The sequence below is a fragment of the Amblyomma mixtum genome, chromosome 8 (genome assembly GCF_055824585.1).
Source record: "Amblyomma mixtum isolate Tamu chromosome 8, ASM5582458v1, whole genome shotgun sequence".
In the NCBI taxonomy this organism is placed as follows: domain Eukaryota; kingdom Metazoa; phylum Arthropoda; class Arachnida; order Ixodida; family Ixodidae; genus Amblyomma; species Amblyomma mixtum.
In genome coordinates this window covers 54,908,825-54,927,791 of record NC_143019.1, presented here as the reverse complement: position 1 = coordinate 54,927,791, position 18,967 = coordinate 54,908,825, and the positions used below count along the sequence as shown (strand labels likewise).

Genomic DNA, 18,967 nt, shown 5'->3' with positions numbered 1-18,967 from the left:
GTAGTCAACGACCTTGCCTGCTGGAGGCATAGCCGGCCAGACCTCGCGTACCAGCGACGGCGGAGGCCCGGAAAAGTAAAAAAGAACGAATAGAGAGAAAGAAGAGGACGAGGCCTTCTCAGCGGGAGTTCGAGAAGGAAAGAGAGACAGAGAAAGAAAGAGGCCGGCCGCCGGGGCGACTGGACCTCGCGGCGTTCTTTCCAGACAGCGTGGCGCTGCCGGTGTCTGCTGCAGGGCGGACGGAGCACAGCAGGACGAGGTGGAGAGGGAGAGGGAAAGAGACGATCGCCACACAACCAGTCCGCGAACAGGCGCAACACAACGCAACGCACAGGACCGACGCTCCGGCGAGGCAGCTGTAGGGAACGAACGCGAAGGACGATGCAGGAAGAAAGGGGCAGCTTTCTTTCGCCTCCTAACTCGGGCTCCTTGTGAGCTGGCTTGTGCCAGAACAAGTTGCGTCGACCCGCAAAAGCCAGCCGCCCTCAGCTCAGCGTCGTCATCGTGCAGCAAACAGCGCCCCAACAAAACCTTCTCCCTTACACCCTTCCTCCATTTCATCATCCTCTCCACTCATCAACCCCCCTCGCGCCGCTTCTAACGACGCTAATCGACGTCGCGGTATTCCGCTGCGCCCGTCTCGTCCCGCTCTTCTTTTATCCGGGCCGCGAAATTCCATTCCCGCCAGCCCGGCTGCACGAACGGAGCGTGGACCTCGTAGGGCGGCGTGCATAGCGCGACGTTCCTCCGAGCCGGTTTTGTGGGAGGTGTTGGGGCCGCCGTGTACTGAGGGGCGCACTAGGCAGGAGGTCGGCGCGTAAAGAAGACGGTCTTCACGGTGTTACGTAGTATGAGAGTCGGCGCAGGGTCACACGGAACCGTAAAAAAAGAAAGAGCAAATGCGCCGTAAGAAGAAATCCGTGCATTCATTCATCCAGCAAGCGTGTTTCAGTAAGGAACGCAGGTGGAATGCCGGTCGCTTCGCGCTCCGCCTTTTAAGCATGAAATGCTTTTAGCCCCCGTTGTCGGCAGTGTGGTGACGTCACGCCGAGACCGAGAGCCATCATCCGGGCACTGAAATCCACTCATCCGGGCACTGAAATCGAGTCATCCGGGCACTGAAATCGAGTCATCCGGGCACTGAAATCGAGTCATCCGGGCACTGAATTCCAGTCATCCGGGCTCTGAAACGAGAACATCCGGGCACCGTACGAGACTTAACGAGATTTAACGAGACTCTCTAAGCCCTCCTACGCGACCGGCATGCAAGCAACGGTTGGTCTCCAAACGAGTCACAAAAAATAACTGCTGCCAGTGCCTTCTCAATGTTTATCAAGATATCAGTCGCGCTGTGCGTTTGATAATGCACGGAATTATAATTTCCGATTTCTAATAACGCCTGCAAAAAGCACATAAATGCCACGTACACTTCGTTGTCGTACGTGATCTCTTAGGGGCTTCGCGCATCGAAGCAAAGCTGCGCAGGTGCACAGGGGCCCGGGGGAGAAGCGCTGCGTTCAAAGGGCAAGGCATCGCGCCGAACGGGTGGTGGCGTTCCTCCCTTCCTTTACGGTGCGGTTCGGGTGTCCACCGAGATGGCAGAGAATTACTGCGCCATTTCCTTTCCTCAAAAAACCAAATGGCAAGGCATCGCGCTGAACGGGTGGTGGCGTTCCTCCCTTCCTGTACGGTGCGGTTCGGGTGTCCACCGAGATGACATTAGGCCCGTAAACATTTCATGCTTACTCTACTCTCGGTTACGGGAGAGGCAGAGATTTTTTCGGTCGCTGCAAGAGCGAAGAACAGATATCCAGCGACCAGCCAGTGAGAGCGGCACAGTACCATGCTCATAAAAATCAAATTCATTGCATGTAGCTGTGTGGCAATGCGAACTTTCGCAGCAAAAGAGGCGCAGCCCTGGCGCACCCATGGCGCGTAATATTGACACTCAAGGTAGGGATAACTATAGTAGAGATGTGGGACATACGTTGCGTTTATTCTGCTACACTCGTATTAGTGCCCTGGCTACGCTCTAGCGAGTGTCTCTTCCAGAGGGCGTAGGCGGATGCAGTAACCAGTCATGACGTGTGAGGAGTAGGCGTGGCGCACAGTCACGGCTTGCTCCACTTGACACACCGGAGGCCCCGCCTCATCTATAAATAGGTCATCCGTCAGTCGGGTGCGCGGACGACGACAGCGCGTTATTCCTCCGAACGTCCGTTAAACAGCTCTCGCTGTCAAATAGCCCAGTCACCGCGGGCGAGGTGGCCGCCAATTTTCATGCCAGCGTTTGCGGACTCGGGCGCATCGAGCGTTATTGCTGCGTGGCCGCCCCAAGGCGAGACGTACACGGCCATATTTAGTTACTGAAAACGAGAACCCTGGAGACGAATGAGCAGTGATAAGCTACACGGCCAAACTGCAGGATCTGTCAAAGCATTCTGCGACTTGCGCCTTCCCCAATGCGCCCGCCGCGAGCACCGCACGGGGTCGCTGCATGCTGCGTAATAACCACGCAACCGCGCGCACGCACACGTGCACGTTATACACGTGGCGTTCCAGTTTACCCGATCCCGGCGGCGGCAGAGTCCCGATCTGTTTGGCCTAGGCCCGGTGCGGTGCGCCGCGGTGCCAGGTCATTGCACCTTCCTCCCTACCAGAGCAGAAGTTGAACGAGGGGGGGGGGGGGGGGGGGGCAGTCACCGACCACAGCACAAGCAAGGGGGGGCATGCACTTCCCACCCAAAACAACGCGCCAGGCAGGCAGGGCAAGGATCGTTGCTGCCGTCATCATGTCCGCCGCCAGCGAGGCCCTTGGCCCCCTCGTGCAAGCGAGCGACGATTTCCCGCCGCCGACTTAAATAGCCGGGGCCGGCGGCGAGAGCGGCGGGCATTAGCGGAGCGCCGTGGGGGCCGAGAACCGGCGAGAGCTTGACGCCAAGGGAGGGGGGGGGGGGGGGGGGGGGGACGACGTCTGTACAGCAGGAAGCGAGAGTGGCGCGAACTCGCGCGGACCGCTAATGAGGCGCTAATTTCGAGCTCCGCGAGAAAACGTGCACGCCAGAGAGCTGGAAGCCAGTGTAGCGAGCGTTTCTCTATTATTGTTTTTTTTTAATGCCGTAGCAATAGAAGCCCTACGGAGCCAAAATGCGTCGGCGGTCATGAAATTCGCCCACTCGCCAAGAGAAGTGACGTCATCACACCGGAGCATTCCCACTGGACGGAGGAAAATGACGTCATTTCCGGAAAGGCGTGAACAGATGCTAAAGCTTTCTGGTTGCTAATACGTAAAGGACATAGGCGTCCAAGATATTTTTTTAACCCCCCCTCCCCCCCCCCCCCCCCCCCCCCCCCCCCCCCCCCCGCTTATTCTCTAGCTGGAGACAAAGCTTACAAACTGACGTCAACAGTTATGCAAGAGGCCGGAGTCGGCTGTGCCACATGCTCGGTTATGTTCCAAAGTTCGAACAGACCAGACAGTTATATACTCAGTGGGCCACGGACGCTGGCTTTAAATTTTGTTTTTGTTGTTTTTCTGTCTCACCATGGCACTAACATGAACTAAGAGCCGTACAGGCTTTGCTCGAGCATAGCGGAGGGTTCTGTTCGCTTTAACTCACTACGACATGGTCGTGCGGTACCTATACAAACGCCAATGCTCCGCCAGTGGGCGCTACGTTCGTCCGCCGCGTCGGGCGACGACTGCATTCGGGAGCGCATACAACGCTAAACATGGCAAGGTAAGTACCTTTCCGCACGCAGCGGCATGCCCCTCCCTTGACGCACACGGGCCGCAAACATCGCTGACGCCATCACCAGGCGTTATCATGCGACCTCTCCCAGAAAGATAACCGGTCCAGATAGCGGTAATCCAATAGTCTCGCTCATCGGGCTCCATTGCAGCCGAGGCATCCAGGAACCCGAAGCTAATCTTCGGAAGGTGAGCGCATAGCATCAAGGGCGAGCCCCGAGCCCATGTATTTTCATGAGGCACTCTCAGGGGCCTTAGATCAGGCGGAGAGCGCGTTCGTCTTATTTACTGCTACGCTTGTAACAGGCGTCGGGACAGCCGACCGCTCCGCCCGGTTGAAAGCAGAGAACGAGCCAAGCCAGGCAGGAAGCCAAGCCGGTAGTCAGTGGCTGCGAACATTTATATACGCGACGGAGAGCGTTACTTAGGGTCCGAAACGTCTTGCGAGGCAATCCGGACGCCGCTACCGGGCCGGGCTGCAGTAACTCCGGTACGAGTCAGGGGCGTAGACTTCTGCTTATCGGATTAAGCCGATGGGAGAATGATGCCGGTAAGAAAAGGCGACTGACTGACTGCCTTCGCAGCAGTCTCACCCCCCCCCCCCCCCCCCCCTCCGGGGTCAGAGGAGCACGCCTCTAGAGCGGCCAAGTTTCGCAACTTGATCGATGCCGAGGCCGCGCCTTCCTGCTGGCTACACCTCTCCTCCACAGCTGCCGCGCGTGCCCGGAACCGGAAGTGCGCATTGGACCTAAGACGGTGTTCGCTGGACCTCGGTCAAACGACCGCAACAAATGGCCTTTACACTTCGCCCCAAGACCTCGTCGATTTAATGGTGCATATTCTAGCCACGTACATTCTAAGCTAATTCACGGGGACATCTAACTTCACTGTGCTTTGGGGATGCGTTGGCATTAGCAGCTGTTTATGCCCTTAGCGGAAATGACGTCACTTCTTTCCAAGCAATGGGAGAGCTCCGGTCTGGCGACGTCATTTCCCTCTATCCAATGGGCGAATTTTATGACCGACGATGCATTTTGAGTCCATGGGGCGTGTAATAGTATCACATTAATAAGGGACTGAAAACCGCTACACCTGTTAGTTGCTTGAGGGATAACTGTGTTTCCACAACCGTTATTTCTTCAAAAAGTAACCATTACGAATTTATAAAGTTTACAAAGCGAATAGTAGCCACACAACCATCGTAAGGTCACCCGCTAAGGTCATCCGTGTTTACTGACCGAGGTGTACCATGAGGGAAAAGAAATGCGCACAAACATCGGGAGGACGAAATTGGCGGTCTTCAGCCCGAATGAGATACACACGTCAGAGCCGGTGGTGGGGATGAAAAAAAAACAAAACAAACAAAACAAATTAATGTGCCATTCACTTGGCGCGTTACGCAACCACACTGCGCTATGTAACTACGTATACCTGACCATGTAACGCAGCTACAACACAACTATACTATGCCACTTAAATAAAGGTCGAGACTACCTATTTCGTAGCCCTACATTTTAAACCGGAATTTGCCTTTATGGGAGTAGAAAAGATAAGTTGTACTCTAACGCATTCCATTTCGCAAAATGAAGAGCGCTAGAGGAGAGTTTACTCTATTTTTACCCCTTTCTGTTCAGAGCGTATACGCGGTGACTCCATGCCTTAGCTGTTGCCCTCGCAACTGCAGTTGGGCTCGTAAGTAACGGGGGCAAATATAAAGAAGCGCAAGACGCGACATGTCGCACACCGGTTATAAATGACACCGGAAGGCGTTGTGAACGCTCCTGCGGTAACAACGAAGGAAAGGTGAATGATTCGAAACAAGAGACAAAGAGAAAAAAACGGAGACAAATCAGACGTGAGCGCGAGTTTTCAGCAGTGAGGACGTCGGCTTACCTGTCCCGCCGTGTCGCAGAGTTGCAGTCGCACTGGCTGGTTGTCCACTGTCACAACCACTGTAGAAAAAAAAAAGAAAACGGAAAAGGAGTAAATTTTCATGTCTGTGTACAATTAAAAAAGCAAGCAAAGTTAGTCACGAATGTGTACAGCAAAGTTCTCTAGAACGGGCGTCTTCTATAACGGGTTTCTATAGACTTTCATTTTCACCCTGAAATTATCTTGAGGAGGCATAATCTCCGTCAAGCCACAAACTGGCTTTCTGACTGTGCCCCCAGCATCTATGAGGCTGAATAATGATTTTATTTTTAGTAAATTGGTAAAAAAAAATGGCGCAGTAAGTGTCTCACATATCTCGATGGACACCGGAACCGCGCCGTAAGGGAAGGGAGGAAGGTGGGAGGGAAAGAAAGAAAGAAAGAGAGAAAGAAAGAAAGAAAGAAAGAAAGAAAGAAAGAAAGAAAGGAAGGAAGGAAGAAAGAAAGAAAGGAAGAGGTATCGTAGTGGAGGTCTCCGGAATAATTTCGTCCGCCTGGGGACCTCTAACGAGCACTGACATCGCACAGCACACGGGCGCCTTTTGCGTTCCGCCTCCATCGAAACGCGGCCGCCGCGGTGGGGTTCGAACCCGGGAACTCCGGCTCGGTAGATGAGCGCCTTAATCACTGAGCCACCTCGGCGGGTATTTTATTTTTAGCAAAGGGATTTGGGGGAATCATTCTTTTTCTTTTACCTCTGTTGTCCTTACGGTCACGAACTTGAACCGAGGGAAGTGAGAAAGTGACGTCACTCGCCTCCAGCCACTGGGAATTCTCCGGTCTGGTGAGATCGCTTTCCTCCAGCCAATCAGCGAATTTTACGACCGACAGCAAGATATTTTTCCCATGAGATCTCGAAAGCTATCGCATAATTCGCACTAAATACCACTCTGTGGCGCCTGCTCATTTCACACATGTCCGCGACTGCACAGTGCAGATAACGGAAAGCCGCCGGCACATAGTGGAGACAGCCATGCGTGGATATGCCCGCAAGCCAACACGCAAGATAAGCGGAAACATGCAGAAAGCGAATAACAAGGACATCCGAGATAAGGAGAGGACAGACAAGCCCCAGACGCAGTGACGAGAGCCGTTATTCGGCCTCCGAAGGACTGCTTCCAGCGCTCTCGAACGATGCGCCGCTCCGCGGTGACGTCACAGGGAGAGAGCGGACTGATAAGCTCCGTGGGAAGGAAGAGACTGCTGCGCGCGCCGCGTCTATTCTAAAGCGCGGTGTACAGATTGCGTGCGCGGCGTATAAGCGAGATATTGCGGAATAACTGCCAACGGGCTGTTGGCGGACTTTGCACGAGCGAGAGATGGATGGAAACGCAGCTGCAGAGCTTGGCTGGACAAACAATGATGCGACCGAAAGAGGAGTTGTTTTTGCAGCCACGATCAAGACGTACACCCATTGTTGGATAGAAGTTGGATGAGATTACAGAGGCTGTTTGCTCAGCGGTTCACCCTGTTTGTCCACTCTGCTCCCCATACCGAGTGGAACCGACGACATCGCCCGCCTGTCACCCGATCCTTATCTGCGAAAGCGAAGAAAGTAGCATTTGCTCGCACAATAACGATCCGTGTTCTAGGCGTACGTTGGGACCAACCGACGCCGAGAGATACAAAACACTTCTTCGTGCTTTACCTGCAAGGTGTCGGCGCTCGTCTCAATTCCGATGAGACTCTTAACCAGCACCCGCACTGCTTCGGTAGTCACGAGGTCGCTCACAAACTCACGAGATAGCGAAAGCCATCGAAACGAGGCTTATCAATAGCCCAAACGCAATGGTGCATACCTTACCCAATTAGCCCTAAACTCTTCGCCCCCCTCAAAGCTGTACAGCACGGACTGCAATGTATACCTTGAAGTCTACGACTGTCTATAGACTGTTTACAGACTTTTGTCTATGGACACTCTATGTCATAGGCTTTTGTCTATAAAGTCTGTAGATTTTCTATACACCAATTATACAGACTAGTCTATAGGCAATACAAATCCTATAGACAGTCTATAGACAATCTAGAATGTGCCGTTTTAGTATAAAAGACAGTCTATAGGCTACGAATAGACAATAGTAAAAATCTATAGGAAGGCAATAGAGATAGGCAATAGAGACAGTCTGTAGACCAATTTTATAAGGGTACAGCGCAGTGTATGGATCAGGATGGAACGGTTACGAACACCTCAAGCTGGGTTAAGCGAGTTTTATCTCCCTTTTTGTAGCGTGAGCTACATTGGCCACAATCTCGCCGTTTCGCGTGCACTCTTGCTCGACCATACTGCGCATGCGCGAGGAGCGAGTGACGTCATTGCGCACAGCTGGCGCCCGCTCGCCGCTGCTGCCGCCGGCGCAGAGCCACGTGACGTCACTGCTCACGCTACGTATATCCTGGCATAGCATAGCTAAGCCACAGCCAATTTTTTTTCCTTCGTTAACAAAAGCCCAAGTCTCCCATATATGGCATCTTTCTGTACGGTTCCCAAGCAGGGTGTCGAACCCGAGACACCGGTTTACCCATCACTATCAGATACTATCATCACTATCATCAGGAAACGTGGAGGCTAACAAAGAGGGTTCAGCTTAAGCTAAGGACAACGCAGCGAGCTATGGAAAGAAAAATGATAAGTGTAACGTTAAGAGATCGGAAGAGGGCGGACTGGGTGAGGGAACAAACGCGGGTTAATGATATCCTAGTTGAAATCAAGATGAAGAAATGGGCTTGGGCAGGGCATGTAATGCGAAGGCAAGATAACCGCTGGTCCTCAAGGGTAACGGCGTGGTTTCCAAGAGAAGGCAAACGTAGTAGGGGACGGCAGAGAGTTAGGTGGGCGGATGAGATTAAGAAGTTTGCAGGGATACAGTGGCCGCACCTGGCGAAGGACAGGGTTAATTGGAGAGATATGGGAGATGCCTTTGCTCTGCAGTGGGTGTAGTCCGGCTGATGATGATGATGATCACCGTCAGATAGGTCCCCACGGCAGAACACCCGAGTTATCGCTCAACCAGAAACGCGCTGCCTCTCGAGCACACTACCACCAGGTCTCTTCACACCGAACAGAGAACTGCACACAAACACATACAACAGCCGTTCTTCGGCGAGGCGCAGGTAATAAGACGAGCATGATCAGCTGAGAGAGAGAACTAAAACAAGAACAGGGTCGAATAATAATAACAAACAAAACGCGCCCGCACTGGGCAAACAGGAAAAGAGGCGGCCAACCCCCGCATCAACCCCTCTCGCCGAAGCCAGCCGGGCTTGAGCGTGTGCTGCCCCTGCCTAACGGAGCGTGCGGCCATTTTCCCACGCATCTCTCCAGCCTCGCTCCTCCGCGTCACCCTTTCCCTCTTTCTCTGCGCGGGGCCCCGAGATCGCACGCACCGGCGAACGTTCAACGCAACGCGGTCAGAGGAGGAAACGCTCCCGTATGTATTATGCATCGCACAATACGCCGGAACACATGCCATCCGCTGGGGGGGTGGCAGTCGGGGAGGACGAAATTATACCGGGTCTGGCGTCATTATTAGACACAGCTAAGAAACCAGCGCCGAGTGAGACCGCGGTCCCCTCGACTCGCAAATTTCGCACAGAGGTGGCATTGGGTGGCGCGTTTTGTAAGACAGTAGGGTTCACTAGCAGCTGTCTACAGCACTCGTACAAAAAATAATTTCGTCATTACACAAACCCGAACATATTACGGACGGCAGAGCAGTAGTTACACCTTGCCTCTTCTTGTAAACACAATTGATTAGTTACAGTGTGCAGTTAACGCTATTATTATTTTTATTACCTCACTGAAAGTGTACATTTCTGTAAATATGTTTCCCACAGTGCGTGTATGTTTTTTTCTTTGCCGCAATCGTACGTCACCTTTTGTACAGTCTTTAGTTAAACATTATATGAAAGTGCCATTTCGCCCTGTTGTATATTAAAAATATATTTCTTTGCATAGTCAACTCTTACGGCGAAGTTACCAAGTTTTTGTACGGGGCGCACACCCTCGTAAAGCCTTAAATAGGCTTTTTGGCTGCGCCCCTAGCATCTTTGTGATGTTAAAATAAAGATGACTTGACTTGACATCTAAGTAAGAAAGAGGAAAGGACGGGGGGGGGGGGGGGGGGAATTGTAGGCTGATACGCGCCCACTGAATCTGTCTTCAGCACAATGCATTTTTAGAAGTACTCATTGTTCAGGACCTCAGTTGGGACGAATGAGTGACAGTGTTTAAGTGCTCCTGCATTTAGAGTATGAATGTTGAATGTGCATTAATACAACTACGCATGGACAGTACGTGTCACACGCATACCTGCAGAATAACCGCGGACTGCTTACTAGTACAGCGCTCCTTCTCACACTGCTTCACTTATAATGCGACACCCGAATTCGTTTACTCGCAGTTTTCGATACCCGGCTTCACAAACTCCGCTCAGTAAATCCCGCAAGTCGGAAATGCCTCCCAGGACGACGCCTTTGGGCATATAATTGCCGAAGTTAGAGCGCTAGGCGCTAAATGGAAGCACGCGAATCAAGTTTGGCGCCGCGTTAAATGCTCCGAGTGTTGCGACGCGATGTTCATGTTTCTCTGCTACCCCCCGCTTCCGATTGCGTCGCAAAAGGGAAAAAAAAACTCACAGATAAACAAACAGACAAGTAAACAAAACAAGCAACTGCTTAGTTCCTCATAAAATTTCTGACGGCGCTGACATATGTGTTCTTGTGCTGTCAGATTAACCAACTTCGCCATGTATATTTACCCAAAGAAATGTATGCGTATAGTTTACGTATTTATTTTTTATATACATTTTTCTCTCCGTAACACAATCTCAACCTGCCTGATCAGCCAACAAGCAATATATGTACTTAGGCAGTTCAGAATTTGTGAATGTGTGTGCATTACTGGCGAATAAAAATTTTGAAAATATAGACCGGCTGGCAACCATCTCACAATTGCCGCTTGTTTATCGAGTAAATGAAATGCGCATAGAAGACGACGATGTACAGTGCAGAAAGTGGTTCTGTGGCTAGTTCAAGAACCCTGTCAGAATGTCTGGGCCTAGTCACACACTACGCCACCAGGAGGCCTGCTGTTCGCGAAGTGCTGTGCGCACTGCATACGAGACAATTCCCGCTCCCTTGGCGCACTGGCTAAACCCACCCATCGGTGAAATACTGCAAACTGGAACCATCGCCAACTCTGAGAGCAGGAAGGACAGGCAGAGGCCTACGGAGGAGGCGAGGATGCACAAAGTACCTACACGTATTGGCGCACCCGCCAGGATGCCAAAATTCCTCGAGACGCCAAAAATAGCTACCCTGGAGCACAAATATCGGCGCCATTCGCGAAGTAGACGCGATCTGCGTGAAACACCTGCCCGTGTGTATTTCTGGCTCTCGATCTTCTTTGAATACATTCTTTTTTTTCTTTCTGGTTTTCTTCCGGCACAGAGCTCGCAACAGAACGCGGACGGTAAAGTGCAGCGGCAGTGATTAATCGCAACGAGATCGCGTCGGTCCACACAGGATGTAGCGAAGCACGCAGCGAACAGGAAAGGGTTAAAAACGCGCGAACGCTTATCCCGCCCAACAGCGGGGAGAAAAAGAACCAGGAAGTCACTGCGGAGGCCGTTCCACCACAATGTCTGGCACGACACCGTGCTTTGCCGCGGAAGGCAATGCAACAAAGACGATATATGAGGGCCAAAAAGGAACTGGATATACGAACACGTGAGCCGAAAAAAAAAGAATAGGAAGGGCAAAGGAAAGGCTATCACAGAACCCACCGCGCGAAGGTACGAGCGGCATCGACAACAGCTGTCGGAACCCCCTCCCCCTCTTCCTTCCCCTTTCCTTGCCCAGTGAGCGGCGTGACGGATCCAAAGAGAGGGAAAGCCGGTAGCTTTTCTTTTCCAGCCTTTGAACAAAGAAAGAGCGTGAATACTGTACGGCGACAGGTCTGTGTGGACCTCGTCCTGAACGACTGAAGCGAGGAAAGAGAGAGGGAAAAGCCGGAAGGAAATGACGTGGCGACCGCACTTCCGGAATTCCGCGTCAAGCGGCGGAAGTGTGGAAGGAACGTTGGGCGGAACTTCCCCTTCGCGGGCTATTGTTCAGACGGCCCACATACGCAGTCTAAATTCACATAGGATCCGGTAAGGGGACAAAAAAAGGTATCGATACACGTTATCGGTCTAAATATGCCGACAACTGTTTGCACGCCGTCGGCAGAGAGTTTTAGAATAGGGTGATCCAACCGGTTAGGGGTACAGGGGAAATAGAGGGTCACCTGTGCGCACGGGCAGAACGCTGACGCACCTCGGGTTAGTGTTCTACTCATGCGCACTAGCGACCCGCTACTTCGCGTATCCTCCTAACCGGTAGGATCACCCTATTCTAAAGCTCCGTAATACAGGACCGGCGATCTATTCGTAGCCTAACATACTAGACTTATTGTTAAAAATCGTATGCAGGAGATTTTAGACCTAACACTCGAGCCCACATTCACGGAACGTCCTTCGGTTAACAGATGTTTGCCACCTGCCGTGGTGGGCAGGTTGCGATGACGTCACAAGGTCACGTGACCTAGATGGAAGGTGAACACGCTGCTTTTCTGCTCATAACGCTGACGACGCGCGATATTCTTCAGTACGGGAGCCGTGACTGATATGCATGCATAGAACTGTAAAAACTTGATGTCGCGTATCTACAGTGCTTCATCGACGCCACGCAAACACGTACTATCGCGCTCGATATGAGTTGCAACGCGCGGTCATCGACCGGGGCTCGTTCCGTGGTGTGCCTCCTCCAAACAGTCGCTCGGAATTCTGGGAGAAACAGCTGTTCCAGGAAACAACAGCAACCCCGCTCAGGAAAAAGTTTCTTCCAGAATTCCGAGCGACTGTTTGGAGGACGCACACCACGGAACAAGCCCCGGTCGATGACCGCGCGTTGCAACTCATATTGAGCGCGATAGTACAATACATAGGACACGGTTTATATACCCCTTAAATCGCATAGCATTATCACGAATAACAAAGCATAACCAAGTTAAACGACGCAAAACAATGACCCCACAGCGCTACCGCACCTAATTAGCATTCGGCCTAACTACAAGAAACGACCGTCAATGTTTTTTTTTATGCCTATGCATAATTAATCAACGAATGAGGACTACAGTTTAGTCATCGCCACAAAAATGCATCGACGAACGGAAGACTATGGATTACAGGGCCAATAACGTGAGATGGTTTTGATCGATGGAGATTTAACGACGCGGCTTTGACTACAAGCGCGTATGGAACTCATCGGAAGTGGAAAGCAACCGCGCTGTTATAGCAGCTCCAGGGACCGAAGCATCCATAATGTTGCTCTCTCACGCGTTTCAAGCACACGTGATAGATCATAAATGAAGGGTGTTCATTAAAAGCTGGGCATGACTGATGTGCCGGGACAGTGAAAGAGTCGTCCGGCTGCCCCAACGTATAGGCGGCAACAATATGACTACTGAACATCATTACTTCAAATGATTACTATATGGGTAAAAAGGTGCAACACTCTTTCCTGTTTTTAAACAGTTTTCCTCCGAAAAAATGGTGCCCATGAGACATTTTCACCTTCAGTGCGGAAGTGACGACAGAATTATTTTTGTTCTCGAAACTGACAGATTCGCTTGCATGTTGGAGTCACCTGTCCGGGACAGGATTCCTAGAAAAGCTGTCTATTCGTGACTGTCACCGACACTTCTTTTTGCGCATATATACTAGCACACATATATTTAAATGTAATTGGGCGAGGTACGAGGGAGATTAATGATTCCTTTTTTATTTCCCCCCTGTTACACACTGTAGTGTTCCTAAAGCATATGAACTCCTTAAACAAAGCACTGCTTTGCGAGGCCGCCCTACAATACATGAACTCACATTTCGGTGCCTGCGAATGAGCGGCCATGTAGTACGGAACTTATCCGGACCGCACCCTTAGGACGTCCCTCACAGCCCCAAAGCGTCCATTTTGCACTTATTAAAGCATTACTTTTTAATCTTTCGTTACTATTATTGGTTTGGTTTATTGGGGTTTAACGTCCCAAAGCAACTAACGCCATGAGGGACGCCGTAGTGAAGGGCTCCGGAAATTTCAACCACCTGGGGTTCTTTAACGTGCACTGACATCGCACAGTACACGGGCCTCTAGAATTTCGCCTCCATCAAAATTCTGCCGCCGCGGCCAGGATCGAACAGGCGTCGTTCGGGTCAGCAGCCGAACGCCGTAAACACGGGTCAGCAGCCGAACGCCGTAACCACCGAGCCACCGCGGCGGGCGTTACTATTATACCATATTTCTCTTCAATCCATTATTCTTCAATCCACAGTAAGCACATCGCACACACACACAAGCCGCGGACGGTATATACGCAAGGACAATAGATCGCAGTCGCCAAAAGCATTCATTCTCCTCCAGCATAAAGGGAGGCCCGCTCTCCATATACTCGCTTGGCCCGACCCCACATACACGGGAGCGGCGGCGGCGGTGGGCAGACGTCCAAAGGCCATCTATCTATCTAGCGCGCCGACGTTAATAATCCCCCCTCGCTAGGCCAGTGGCGGCGACGGCAGTACATTCCAGGCGGATCAGAGAGTACAGAGGGAGAGGGATGTCGGTCAGGCGCGCGTCAGACGTTGCATTGCCCAGCCCTACTTTGAGGAAGGAGAGGCCCGCGAGCGCGGACGCGAGACAGTTCTGGAGAGAGCGAGAGAGGCCAGCACTAAGGAAGCAGAGAATATAACTGAAAAAAAAGGAGGCTGACGATTCTGGAGAAATTAACGAGGAACAATAAAGAAAAATTAAAAAAAAATAAAAGCGTCGTCGTGTTAGTTTTCCCGGCGAACGTCTCGTTAGCGCCGATACAGCGCCGCGCTCTCTGTTCCGAGAAGCTGCCGCCATTATTTGCCGGTGTGCATACAAATGTCTCAATGGATGAGTACAGTGTTGTAGCGGTAATGATACGCGCCGCTGAAACTGGCTAACCCCTGGGCCTGCACACATAGCTACGAGTTAGTACACACGCGTGCATCGTGGCCGCCATCATCACCCCCCTCACTATTACCCACATTACGTGCCCTGCAGGACTAAGGCCCGTCCCACTGATTTCCAGTAAGCCCCGCTCTGATCCTGCCGAGGCTAGCGTAGTTTGGTTTGGTTTATGGGGTTTAACGTCTTAAAGCGACTAAGGCTATGAGAGACGCCGTAGTGGAGGGCTCCGGAAATTTAGACCACCAGGGGTTCTTTAACGTGCACTGACATCGCACAGTACACGGGCCTCTAGAATTTCTCCTCCAAAGAAATTCCAGCCGCCGCGGCCGGGATCGAACCCGCGTCTTTTGGGTCAGCAGCCGAGCACCATAACCACTGAGCCACCGCGGCGGCCTAGCGTAGTTACAAAACCAAAAAGAATGCTGATCTAATCTCGCCGCCTCTTTCTTGAGTTGGATCTTTTCCTTCCCTTGCTCAGATACCCTAACTGCGCATCATGTGATACGTTCTCTTCGTCCCAGTGCCCTGCCAAAGTGCATTGCTCCCACTTGACTTGCACGTGGGACGCAGAATAAAAGTTTTATCTCCCTCTCGACTTCCGCCAGAACACCAGGAGTCATCGTAGCGGTGTTTGGTTTTCACAAGACCTAGTGTTTCCCTGTTATGAACAGTCCGGAACGAACACAATCCACACTTGCGACAGTTTTCTCAAATACAAACGCGTTTTTGAACGCAGGACTACTCTTTTTATATTCATTCCATTTGCAAACTCGCTGAACAAGAAAAAGTTATCAACTTATTAGTCGATTACGTTGACGAAAGGGGCCTTTTTTCTGTCGACGGACAACAGACAGTAAAAGAGGCCCATCACGTACAAACTCAAAGTACCGCTCCTCCAGCGCAAGAAAACAAAATTAAATAGATAGTATATACGTAACGTTACGTTGGGGTCATAACCAACACCTCCACAAAGCTGTTACGTGCAAAAGCCGTCACTAAGGACAGCGACGCGTCAGGCGAGCTATGTGAGCTGCGGGTAATTTGACGTTGTTCTACTGTAGGATACGGCATGAACTGAAAAGGAGCATAATTAAACTATCCATATATAAATAAATAATGATAAGTGAACAGTTGAAAATGAAATGATGCAAACAAAAAAAAATACTGTAAGGTTTCCGCCTCCGTTATTTCCTTTCAACGTGTTCGTATAGTACACGGCCGTTACAATTACAATACAATCTACAGACCGTAAACAAGAGTGGCAAAGGAAATTTTTGCAAAATGTCTCTGTTCGGTTCTTATAAACCTAACCTTGGGGGATACCCCTAAACATTTGGTCAACACTGTTCCCACTTCGAGTTATTGATCATTCGCTCTCGCCCTACCACAAACTTGCCGTTCCGGGTAGCTCAATTGGTAGAGCGACTGCTCCGGTGAAGCGGTGGTCCCGGGTTCGAACCCCGGACCAGGACGAAATTTTCTTTAACTGCGAAGTTTCTGAGAAAGCTGTATAGCTTTCCTTTGTAGCCGTATGGCTGCGCTTGGGTGGACGTCAGTGAGTAATTACCCCCTTATCACTGCAATTAATGGCCTTGGGTTGGTTTGTGGGGGTTTACCGTCCCAAAGCGACTCGGCTATGAGGGACGCCGTAGTGAAAGGCTCCGGATAATTTCGACCACCTGGGGTTCCTTAACGTGCACTGACATCGCACAGTACACGGGCCTCTAGAATTTCTCCTCCAAAGAAATTCGGCCGCCACGGGCGGCATCGAACCCGCGTCTTTCGGGTCAGCAGGCGGATACCATAATGGCCTTCGTCACCCCGTCCCGTCAAACATCAAGCCCGAACTTCGACGCTTCGAAGCTGTTAAGATAGTTTAAACGCTATAGCCCCCACGCCACAGCACTATACTATAGTAAGGCGCTGCTGCCGGCTGACAGCTGTAAACAACGGCTTTCAGCACGAGCAAAAACGCACACACACGAACGAACCCACCAGCGACAAACACAAGAGCGCCATAAATGGTCATAAATACCCGATGACAGGCCCTCAAGCATAGCCTGGCACCCTTTCCTGACCTCACCCTTTCTTCTTCAAGGAAAAGAATGCCGCTGCCGAAGAGACGATTGTCGACGCAGCCAGATATGAAGAGGCGAGTTCGGCCAATAGGCGAGTTCAGTGCGTATATGCATGAGAGCGAGCCGAGGAAATAAAAGAGAGAGAAACGAAAAAGGCGCTCAAGGACGGGCTTTTTCCAAGGCTGTGTATAATAAAGAGCGCGCCGAGTGTTGTGTGCTTTAGCGGCGGCTGTCGTAAAGATATCACCCCCCGCTGTTCCGGGGCGACAAAATGAAGGGGAGCAGTGGAGAAGCAATCGCTGTCTCTGGGGTCACAACCTTTGTGGTACAGAGTAAATAGGCATCCGCTATCCCTGTATCATCGGCCACAGGCTGAATGACTCCCACTCCTCAAGCCGCAGAATGACACTGTATCATCTTCAGTGTCACGTTCGATACAGAGTTTTCCCGAAGGTCGGAAGGCCCGCTCCATGGAGCCCAGATAAAAGCAGAAGCAAAATTCGGAACGGGCTTTCATGAGAATCGCTGTTAGAACACGAGTGCAACTATAGTACATGAACAGCGTGACATAAAAGTATAAAGGCTGTGGTCGCTGAAATTTCTCGGTGCTCTTAACCACGCGGCGTAAGTAAGTGCGCTCAATCAATCAATCAATCAATCAATCAATCAATCAATCAATCAATCAATCAGTGATACCTTTTCGTTTCTTCTGCAACGCGATGTGCGGATAGCTATATACACGTTCTCTTTCTTCTTTCACTCGCACCTTCCTGCCTACCCTCACGACGCGGTTGAGGTGTCCACCAAGAAGTGAGAACATTACTGCTCCGTTTCCTTTCATAAAAAAGAACCAGTGATAGCTACCATTAACCACTGAGGTTAGGGAACAATAAAAAAAAAACAGACCAAGAGTACGTTCAAAACAATGTTTGCCGCCGCGGTGGCTAAGTGGTTATGGCGCTAGCCGCTGACCCAGAAGACGCGGGTTCGGTCACGGCCGCGGCGGTCAAATTTCAATTGAAGCGAAAATCTAGAGGCCCGTGTACTGAGCGATGTCAGTGCACGACAAAGAACCCCAGGTGGTCGGAATTGCCGGAGCCCTTCACTATGGCGTCCCTCATAGCTTGAGTTGCTTTGGGACGTTAAGCCCCCATAAACCAAACTAAACCAAACCAAAAACATGTTTACGTCATGAGAAGCGCTTGTACGCTATCTATTAGTTTTCGCATTAAGCGCATAAGCGCCTCTATACGAACTCGGTAAATTGAATATCCCTTGCGGTTGTCTCTAATTACTGGCAAATGTACTTACGCGCCGTCTACTACTGCTGCCGCGTGAACAAAAAAGGCAGCCAGCTATATGCGCAACGAAAAAAAAAAAAAGCACCTAAGTTCAATTTTTCGCCCAGAAAAGGCGGCTCTACGTAAGCAGGCTAGAAAAGCTCGTCTTTCGGGTTTGGAACTGCGTGTATGTAGAAGGCTGCATACGCCCACATCTATTTACAAGCGGCCAATGCGTCCGCAGTGGAACAGGTCTCGGGACTGTGCCCCGCGCTAACACGCGGGGGAAAAAGAGAACGAAAAAAAAAATTAAAAGCATACGTGAGAGACAAGAAGACGAAAAGACCGGCTCTGGCCGCCTTGGTGATAAACGCGTCAGGTGCCGCTGTTTCTTCTTCTTTCGCCTCGCGCCCACAGCGTTAACCCGACTCCTCCTAGCCGGCGCGTGTTAACTCGCGACTGTCGTCGTCGTCGTGTGTGGAGAAGAAGGCGGTCGCACATGCGCTGCATGCCAAATACGGCACGTACACACCAAGCGGCCACACAGGTCGCACACACACTGCACAGTTATTTCCGGCTCGCTGCGAGAACATCGGAAGCTGACCTAAAAAGTAGCACGGCTATAGTCGGATACAACTCAAGAACGAAGCGGCTTTTTCTCCGTCAAAGGACCCCCCCCCCCCCCTTCCAGCCAATGGCATCGGCCGAATCTCGTCACTCTGATAACGGGACACAGCAGGGTGCAGCCCCACAGTGCAGAGACGGGACAACTCCCGACCATGGAGGGAGAGGCCCTTATAAAAATTGTCTATAGACTTCTTATAGACTCTATTGCTTTCATATTTCTTTTTGTCTATTCACAGTCTATGATTTAGTTTATGGGGGTTTAACGTCCCA

The 18,967-nt window shown here is 51.2% G+C and overlaps 1 protein-coding gene across 1 annotated transcript in view; it reads right to left on the bottom strand.

The window, feature by feature from the left end:
* Positions 1-18,967, bottom strand: part of LOC149332478 (cell division control protein 42 homolog) — a 120,349-nt gene that overhangs the window by 90,453 nt on the left and 10,929 nt on the right. The window contains exon 2 of the mRNA XM_089558086.1: positions 5,645-5,703. Coding sequence (XP_089414212.1) covers positions 5,645-5,703 — 59 coding nt within the window. The remainder of the gene's footprint in view (positions 1-5,644; positions 5,704-18,967) is intronic.